Consider the following 10,177-nt stretch of genomic DNA (forward strand, 5'->3'; position numbering starts at 1 on the left):
GCTTCTTCTGTCCTAAATCCTTCCTTGTCTCACTGTCCCCAGCTTTAATAAACATATTCTCAACATCAATAAATAAATAATGTTAACTAAAATATAAATAGCCATTAAATTACTCATTTTGGATGGTATTCACCTGAGCATTTTGAAGGCATTTAAGGATGAACCTGAAAACTGCTGGTCAGAATGAGGAATGGCCACCAAGCAAACTGCAAATGTGCTCCCTAATCCAAAAGACTTTGAAGACTTGCAAATTACAAGAAACTTTTATTGCCATATTAGACAAGTTAGTGGAATAAAAAGTAACAACTAAGACCACCAAGGAGGTCATTTGAGGTTTTACTGTTGTTGTTAAAGAATGGGGCTGATAAACAAGAAACAGAATAGATACACACAGTCAAACCAAAAGGCCCAAGTGTGTGGCTACTAAGGATTACAAAGGAACACAGAATCTTCATGTTTGTAGATAACACTAAAGACTTCCATAGTAATAATGTGCTAAGTTATTAGTGCCAAATTATTGGAAGATATTGGAAATCTATGTGAATTGAAAGAAAACTGGCAAATGAGTGTTAAAATGAGCATATGTCTGGCCCTGGCCGGCATGACTCAGTGGTTAGAGCATCAACCAGAGTACTTAAAGGTAGTGAGTGAGTTCAATTCCCAGTCAAGGGCATGTACCTGGGTTGCCGGTTTGATTCCGCGTCCCAGTTGGGGAGTGTGTGGGAGGCAACCAATCCAAGTGTCTCTCTCACATCAATGTTTCTCCCTCCCTCCCTCCTTTCCACTCTCTCTGAAAAGCAAGGGTAATAACATTTTGTTTTTTTTTTAATGAGCATACTGGTATGTCCTAAGTTAGGCATATAAAACAACTTCTCAGCTGTCAATCATGATCCAGGAATGGATCCCAGAGTCAACGTAAAAGGACCCTAAGGACATCAGCCCAATATTGAGCTGTAGATTAAAAGCAATGCAAAGTGTCCTGGGAACCATCAACCATCAAGTGCTAAAAAGAGGAGACAACCTACTATCCTCCCCTCACATAAAATTCTGGTGTACCTGCCCCAACATACATGTTATATCATCTGTGTCCTGCCCCTTCAACTACATACCATACAGAAGTTTTAAAAGGATAAGTTGGTCTCAAACGCCAGCCCCTGGATCAATCCCAAACCAACCCTTTCAGAACCATCCAGAATTTTTTTCAAAATACAGTTTCTCAGAATACACTCACAGAGATTCTAATTCAATGCCTCTGAAACACCTTCTAGGTGGTCCTTAAAAAATGACCTGTTTAGGAAATCAATGAGTTCCTTCTTTCTCTCTAAATCTACTCCCCAAATGGACTTAAGAAGTCCTACAATAAAAAAAATAAACTCAAAAAAGAAACCATGTGAGGAACGACCAAAAATAGATTAACACAGTTGCTATACTTGCACGTTAAATGGAAGTGGAAAAGATCTGCAAAAGACCATTAGAATGATCTGAAGGAAGATGCTCTGGCCTCAAAGTGTGAAAAGCAGAGCTCAGCACTCTATTGTGCCCCACGCTCCCACCATACTCCCCCAATCAAGAGCAGGGGCAGTATAAACTCTCCCCATGAGCTACAGGTTCCCAGAGTGCTCCTTCTCATCCCCCCCCCCCCTTCTCAAAACAAGACCTACCGCACCAGGAGGTCAAGGTGTTCTGAAGTAGAGGTGAGACTAGGTGAGTAAAACCCACTGTCACCATGTTCCTCCAGGTCTCAAACAACCATTCCCACTAGTCTATCCTAATACCACCACTCAACTCAGAAACCGCCTGGCTCACTTCTATCTATTCACTCCACCTGTCCATTCACTCTGCCACACTAGAAAACTTCCCCCCACCCCCAAGAAAAGCAAGCAATAGAAACAGAAAACATGTCTCATGCAGAATAAGCAGCAATTCAAAGTGAAGCCCACCGTAAGGTATGAGATTTCTCAGTTTTGATTCGCCATGCCTAAAAGACATGTAATATAGGGTTTCTTATTCAATCCAGACTTTTGGGACTGGAAGGAGCTTAGAGACAATGAATCCATCTGCCTCATTTAAGCAAAAAGTCAAGTCTGACAGGTGGAATCTTATCCCACATCACCAGATGGAGAACAGCAGCATCTGGACTAGAACTTGTCTTCCCTGAATCCCAGGCCAAGGATCTCTCTTCTCTGCCAGATTGCTTCCCAGGGACAGTGTTAATAAATTAGATTTATTAACCTTAAGCACAGAATCCCCAAATCTCCTCAATTCCTCCTATTACACATGGATTTGTTATTACAAGACCATCCCAAGCAGGCTACTTTCCACTTAAATCACCTCAAAATGTGATAAGGCATAAAGAGAGAGAAGAGATGGTGCCTTAAGTGGCTCATCATAAGCATATAAATAGAGAAAATGTGTCAAGCCCAGTTTATATAGCAAACTGAACATCTCAAAAATTATATCTGAAAATGTCATCTACATTTCCATTAGGTTTATTTTTTCTGTAACTTCCTAATGTAAAAAAAAAAAAAGTCAACTTAATCGAAAAATAACATGTTTTAAAAATGCCAACTGAAACCACTGTTCTTTTTTCCCCTAAACATTAGAACTAAGTGAGAAAAACATAATATTAATTTATCATATTGAGTCTCATTGAAAATAAGTGAAATCCCACAACACTCCATCTGCATCAAATGTTCACAACCTGTGATTCTGTATCAATTTCTGCTGTAAAAACAATAAGCATATGTCAGTCTCTCAAGAGAGGGAGCAGCAACAGAACCAGGGTGTGTATCCATCTCCCAACAAGAAATAAGAGAAAAAGCTACATAAGCTCAGTAAGAGTTGACTCCTGCCCTGACTGGTTTGGCTCAGTGGATAGAGCGTCAGCCTGTGGACTGAAGGGTCCCAGGTTCGATTCCGGTCAAGGGCATGTACCTTGGTTGCAGGCACATCCCCAGTTAGGGGGTGTGCAGGAGGCAGCTGATCAATGTTTCTAACTCTCTAAACTTCTCCCTTCCTCTCTGTAAAAAAATCAATAAAATATATTTTTTAAAAAAGAGTTGACTCCTTTTACTTCATTCCTTGTCCCTGACAAGACAAAGAATTTCCTACAATTTTTAGGTATGCTCTTCCTTAAAGACATAAAATAAAAGCAAAGACCAGACCCCAAAGGATATCTACTGCAACACGGCTAGAACCACACCTGTAAGGTGAATGAATAGCCAGCCCATGCTAAGTGAGTGCACACCTTCTTACCTGGATTCAAAAACCCAGCCAATTTTCTCTTCTGAACTTACAAATGGAAACTAAAATTTTCACTTATTTCCCAAATTCCACTCTCCAAGCAACAGAAGTATTTCACTCTGAACCTGCTTTTGGCATTTATCTTCTCATCCAGGTCCCCTCCATTGGAAGACAGGTACAGGTTTCCCCTACTACCCAAAAGTATTATGGTCCTATGAAAACTTACGTAAGCCGAAATGAGGTCAAGTGAAGAAGCAATTACCATTAACTTACATGGAAAAATTTGAGTGTTCCCAGACCAAAAATTCAATACATACAATGTCTGTTGTTGTTTTTTCGTTCACCACAATGAAAATGCTTAATTACGTCCAGTTTTACACTAAACATAGAGCTCTCTTAGGCTTTTCTGATACTTTAGGACACATCTTGCTAAGGGATGCACAAAATAAATTAAGATTAAATACAGATGCTCAAAGACGCAGTTCAAAGCTACGGAAGCTTGATGCTGAGGCGCTGAGTGTGATTTTTGGGGAAGGAGTCTGGCATTGCCACACTTGCTGCTCAAGGTGCACGCTGTCTCCACAAGGGCTTGCTACACAACAAATGCTGAATGCCATTCTTACTTCTCACCTTTTTTCATAAAAGCAGAAATTCTCTTTAGATTGCTTTCAGTTAGCAAAAACCGCTACTAATGTAGGTCTTTCCTAAAAGCTAAATAGCATAATACAAACTTCCATAAAGCAGGGGATACCTGTAGTGACTTTGGGAATATGCAGGAGTGGCTAATAGGATGTCAAAAACCTTAGCCTTGCCCTACCCCGCTAGATCAGTGGATAGAGCATCAGCTAGGGACTGAAGGGTCCCGGGTTCGATTCCAGTCAAGGGCACATGCCAGGTGGCTAGCTCGATCCCCAGTAGGGGGCATGCAGGAGGCAGCCAATCAATGATTATCTCTCATCATTGATGTTTCTATCTCTCTCTCCCTTCCTCTCTGAAATCAATAAATACATATTTTTTAAAAAACACAAAAAACTTAGCCTTGGTCCTGTAAGAAACATATGAACAAAAGCAGATATGTTTTTACCAGGCTTCCAGTTTACATTTATTCAGTGGATTTACTGTGGATTCATCTCATCAGAGTGTCAGAACAATGACTGCCTCCACTGCTTTTCTGCCTTTCATCACCCTCAAACACAAACATTAATAACTGAGACTAAACCCATACCATCTAAGTAGAACACTGACCTCGGAAGAAAGTTAAGAGCTACAATAAAAATACTAAAGGTAATCATCAATGGCGACGCTAGGGCCTTTCCACTTGCTGTTCAGTGAGCCCGAACACACTTCCTCCCTCTGTGGCTGGTTCTCTGATGTCCATCATATCTCAGAGCAAATGCTGAAAGAACCCCTTGCCAAACACCCTGCCTAAACAAGCCACCCCTTCCCTTTTTCCCAACCGCTCTGCCAATTCCCCTACCTGAAATCACTATTTATATTATCATGCTTATTTCTTATTTACTTGTTTATTGTCTGTCTCCTCCTTGAACCTTAATGGAAGGATTCGGATCTACTTTTTTAACTCCAATATCCAGACAGAGCCTGACACAGCAGATGATCAAAAAATATGTGTTCAAGAAAGAAAGGAAATATGATTGCTCATCAATCTATATAATTAGTTAGCACATGGCAGAAGCTACTATTAGCATAACTAGAGCCAGACAGATGCTTCCTTTTCACACAGAAAAAGTGACAGAAAGCCTTGAAGATGTAGTAAAAACAATCTTACAATCTTGATTGAAAGTTACCATGTTACCTGCTGGGAAGTGGGCAATTTTAAGACTGCAGGGAAAAGTCTTCCATCACATTCTATCTACTTCTTTGCAAATGTTCTATACAGTATCATTATTCAGCTCCCTTGTTTGTCCCTTTGAGTAGAATAAGAGTACTTTCAGTAGCTTAGGAAAGGTTTTCTTTTCTTTTTTCCACAGCCCGCATGAGGTTAAGTGCACAAAGAAAGAAACATGTTAGCATACTACTACTCTCGGTGCACACTACACTCTGGGAAGACACATACTTCTTAGTTCAGAGACACTTAGCTAAAATTATATAAATTACTAGAGGCCCAGTGCACTTGGGGTGGTGGTGTGGGGAAGGTTCCCTTAGCCCAGCCTGCGCCCTCTCGCAGTCCAGGACCCTTGGGGGAATGTCCAATTGCAAGCTTGGGCCCTAGGCCGGCAGTTGGACATCCCCCAAGGGGTCCTTAGCCCTGCTGTGGAGGCGGGAGAGGCTTCTGGCTGAGCGGCACTCCCCCTGTGGGAACACACTGACCACCAGGGGGCAGCTCCTGCATTGAGCGTCTGCCCCCTGGTGGTCCGTGCACATTATAGTAACCGGTCGTTCTGCCGTCCAGCTGATTTGCATATTAGCCTTTTATTATATAGGATAGGTAGCATTTCCTACGGGTTGTAGGAAATTTCCTACTGGAGAAATTTCTACTAAGCTACTCACCAGGAAGTCTAACTCCTGCTTTACAACAACGTGGCAGTACAATTCCTGTTGAAGGAGAAAATTGTGGCCACCTCCTCCCTCCTTTAGGGGGACCTCTGCCACAGTCACCTAGTGAGAATCACGGTTCTTAGCATAAAGCCAAAGACTGGCAGAGGGGTTTATTTCCCCTTTGGAGGCAATTAAATGAAGCAGGGTAAAATGGAAACTGGGATTTGGCACTGTCCTCCCTTCGGCCTTCCACCCATAAGCAAGATAAGATACGCTGCTTCCAAGGCCGCTTCTGATAAGCACAGGAGATTCAAGAACTGGGGCCGATTCATTCTGCTGTTGCGAAAGCAGCCGTGGGCTCCAGATTGAAAAGAAGACATGCAAGCATACCAAGTTAGATGGGAAAGATAGAGTGAAAAGTCAGAAAAAAGGGCTCTATCCCCAACACAGAAAGTAACTTAGGTCAGTACAACCAGAGAAAATAGCCATCTCTCTGTAGCTGCTAAGTGGTGTGACTAAACTTTATACACTAAGTACCCCAAGACTTCTCCCAACCTTATCTGTTTTAGCATGTGCTGACCATACTCTGTTGCAGCTAAATACTGTCCAGCAAATTATTCAAAGAAACCCAGAGTTAGACTCCTTTAGGGTTTTGAGAAAGTAGTAACTGATGTGACAGGCACATTTACTTTTCCAGGTTATATTTTGTCTGCCCACACACTTGCCAGTCTCATCCTAACTCAGAAAATATAAATCCACCTCCAGTTTTTCCATCATCCTTACCGCCTTTTCTGTAACAGAACGGCTCCAAAATGCTTGTGTGAACCGACTGCCCACTTCCTCCTTAAACACATTCCAGAACCAACTCTGTCCCTTTGCTTCCACTCAAACAGCAAACACTTCCTCTACCATCACCATCATTTTTAAAAACTGGTCAAATGTAAAGATTTTTTACTATTTGATTCCCAAGTTCTTTCTTCTTTAACCTTAAAAAAGTAACAGAGAACTGCCTGGCCAGAGTGGTTCAGTTAGTTGAACATCGTCCTGTGCACCAAAAGGTTACCAGTTAGATTCCCAGTCAGAGAACATACTTGAGTTGTGGGTTCGATTGTCAGGGCATGTGAGGAAGGCAACCAATGATATTTCTCTCTCACATCTCTCTCTCTCCACCGCCCTGCCTCTCTCTAAGCATGTCCTCCGGTGAGGATTTAAAAAAAAAAAAAAAGTAGCACAGAACTTACTAGGATACAAGGCAAAGACCAGAAATACTTGCACCTTTGATGGCCCTATAATCTGTTCTTTTGACCAAAAAAAAGGAAGGGGTATTCCTCTTCGCTGCAGCAAACCTCAAGCCTAGATCTTTTCAGACTTTCAGCTCTGCCTGAGTCCAGACAAATCCAGAGGACTCACCTGAAGAGCACGCTCTGGTTAGTCTGTGTTCCAGTTTCTGCCCCTCTCCCCAAAGACAGAAAAGCAGTGATTACAGTTTTCCTATTCATCAAATTACTTCCTTCTCACTTTCCCCTGTCCTCCTTTGGAGGGAGTTCTTACAAAGTAGTTCCTAGTACCACTGGAAACGATTACTCTCCAGGAAAATACAACTTTGCTTAAGCAAAAGAGCCTCACACAGAGCAATTTGCCAGTGGTCGATTTTTCATTCCAGACAAGGCTCTAAGCCTGGCACACACTGCCTGTCCCTCAGCAACTCACCCAGCTTCCCTCCCCTAATCTTTGCCTGGAACTCACTCACCCATCCCCTGAATTTGGTCACAGAAAAACAGCAATGACTACTCAATCACTGCATTTTAAAAGCCTCCTCTCAGACTCAAACATGTCTTCCACTTCACACTGCTATGCACAAATCGAACAGAAGCACCAAATGAAGTCACTCACCACAATAGCAGCTCCCGGATAAGACAAGGATAAAACATCTAATCTTTCCCCAGCTCAATTACAGTCCTGCAATTCTGCAGTCATGCATCACTGGCCCCACCCTTACAAATTCATGCCCTGAAGTCAGAAGCATCATAGCACCATGCTGAAGAACATGTGCTTTGGCAGACAGGCCTGGTTTGAATCCCAGGTCTGCCTCTTATTAAAAATAAAAACTGCCTGCCCTTCAGGAAACTATTTTTTCTCTCTAAACCTCAGATTACACATCTGTAATATGTATCAAATAATCCTATCTACTTTAAATGAGATAATGTAAGCAAAATACTCAGCACAATACATGACCCCTGATAAACAGGGGTGATATTCAGTATCCAAGGGGGTAATCTGTGAGCAGGCATAGGGACCTCATAGACTCCAGATGCCCTGGAAGCTTCCAGAATTGGCAGAAGCAAAAATATGTTCAGCCTCATTCCACTCCCACCCCACAAATGAGAGGGGCCTTAGCAAAGGAAAAAACTCAGAGATCCATTCAGTGTTGCCAATCCCACCACCAGACCATCAAGCCATGCTTTGCTCCTATGGCTAAAGGTAAAGATCAGTGCAAATGAAAAAGCTAATGGAAGAAGAGCCCCTTCATGGGTCAGGTCAATATTCCAACAAAGGGGAAACATGTGCACCTTGGAAAGTCCCTTCTCGTTCAGTTTCTGGCAAATTCTGACTCTCCATTTATTTACAAATAAAGGGGGGAAACCATATTGAAAACCCTACGGATCTCAGCTGGTGGCAGAATATCTCCTAAGAAAAGAATACATGAGAATTAGGGGGAAAGAGAAATCTTGAAATCTAATTTACACACACACACACACACACACACACACACACACAAGCTGAAGAGCATTTTAATCCTTGTGAAAGACAATAAGCCAAGAAAATAGAATGTTCCTTAAACTTTCTACAACAGCAAAAAACTGTGGAGCTTTGGGGGAAAGGTGACATAAAGGATATTATTTTTGCTGTTCCAAATGGAAAAGTCAGAATTTAATCCGAAACAAAAAATCTGTAAGTTTACCGTCAAAACAACCAGAAAGTCTGGTAACAACCAAGAAATGTCAGGTTCCCAAGATTTGGGAGGGTTGGGGGATGGACAACAGAGGGGAAGTGGTAATGAGAATTTATTCTAAAATTATCATGGAGCTAAGTTTTCTACTTTAAATGAACTTTACAGGGTTTTGAATTCAAAATTCAAGAATGTAGGGAGAGGATATAAAATCTATAGTGTTAAAGCTGGTAGACTGGGAATCAGAACACTTGGGCTCTACTCCTGGCTCCAAACCAAACCACATGTGACTTTAGGCAAGTTACTGTAAGGGGTGGGAGAACAATGATCGCTAAGACTCCTACCGGCCTACCCTTTTAAGGATCAAAAAGAGGGGGGAGCACAAATATCAGGAGCTCTCAGGACTTACAGACTTGACACAAGAGGTGGAGAGGAAAAGAAGGGAAATGAGGGCCACAGAGCAAGAAAACTTGGAGTAACTGAACATCAGAGGAAACAGAAAGGCTTCAAGATGGCCAAGTACTCCTAGAGTTCCAGGGAAGAGCGGATGTCAGGATCTCAAAAAACTGCAAACTGCTCAGCAAATGTCAAAATGGACAGAAGGACGGGGGGAGGGGGGGTGTAAGACAGATATCAACCAATTATCTCCGTTAATCAATCAGTATTCGGTCTGTTCCAGGTAAACAGCCAGGAGATCTGAGTGCCGCGACCACGGAAATCACTGTGACCCCCGATGCCAGGGTGTCCAAGAGGCAAATAGAAGGGGAGTCAGTCCGTGCCGGGTTCCTTCCAGGGAGGGGATTCTGAGAATGGATGAAAAGTGAAGACGGGGGGCAGAGAAAAGGGGACCTGGGAGACTCTGCAGCCTGGCGGGAGGGGAAGAGCAGCCAGCGCCAGACTCCCGCCCGGGGACAGACAGCGTTGTGGGCATCTGGGGCCCGGTTCTCACCATCTTGACAATGCCCCGCTGCACGGTGGGGACCAAGGGTCCCCCGGAGGAGCCGCCGCTCTGCGCGGAGGAAGCCATGTGTAGAGATGGAAAGACAGCGAGAGAGCCGGCTTGGAGGTGTCAATGTGGACGTCGGTGCTGCTGAGAGGCCGCTGAGCAAGGAGCGGGCTGGCGGCGAGTTGCAGACGATGAACGGGACCGACGCGCCGGACGCTCGCAGGAGCAGCAGCGGGACTGGGATCGAAAAAGGAGACGCGATCTCCGCCGCCGCCACACGTTCTACTCGCCGCGCAAGCGTGCCAGAGCGCCACCGCCCTCCGGCCAATGAGCACCCAGAGCCTGCCCGACCTCAAGCCAATAGGCACCCAGCTCTCGAAGCCCCGCCCCTTTGTCCCAAAAGTGGAGGCGAACTCCAGGAAGCGCTGAAAGAGCTGATTTGCGGTGACGGCCTAAATCTGGGGCGGGACTTCCGGGGCAGCCGAGAAGGTAGTGTCGGGAGGTGTAGTGAGAAGGAAAGGACACGTCAGCATCTGGCCACG

General features: G+C 43.8%; 1 protein-coding gene across 1 annotated transcript in view; it reads right to left on the reverse strand.

Annotated features, from left to right (window-relative positions):
• SND1 (staphylococcal nuclease and tudor domain containing 1) overlaps positions 1 to 9,935 on the reverse strand; it is a 459,312-nt gene extending 449,377 nt beyond the window's left edge. The window contains exon 1 of the mRNA XM_079786100.1: positions 9,639 to 9,935. Within this exon, the coding sequence (XP_079642226.1) occupies positions 9,639 to 9,716 (78 nt within the window). The 5' untranslated portion in view covers positions 9,717 to 9,935. The remainder of the gene's footprint in view (positions 1 to 9,638) is intronic.
• Between the last annotated feature and the right edge of the window lie 242 nt (positions 9,936 to 10,177).

The sequence above is a fragment of the Cnephaeus nilssonii genome (assembly GCF_951640355.1).
Source record: "Cnephaeus nilssonii genome assembly, chromosome: 12".
Lineage (NCBI taxonomy): Eukaryota > Metazoa > Chordata > Mammalia > Chiroptera > Vespertilionidae > Cnephaeus > Cnephaeus nilssonii.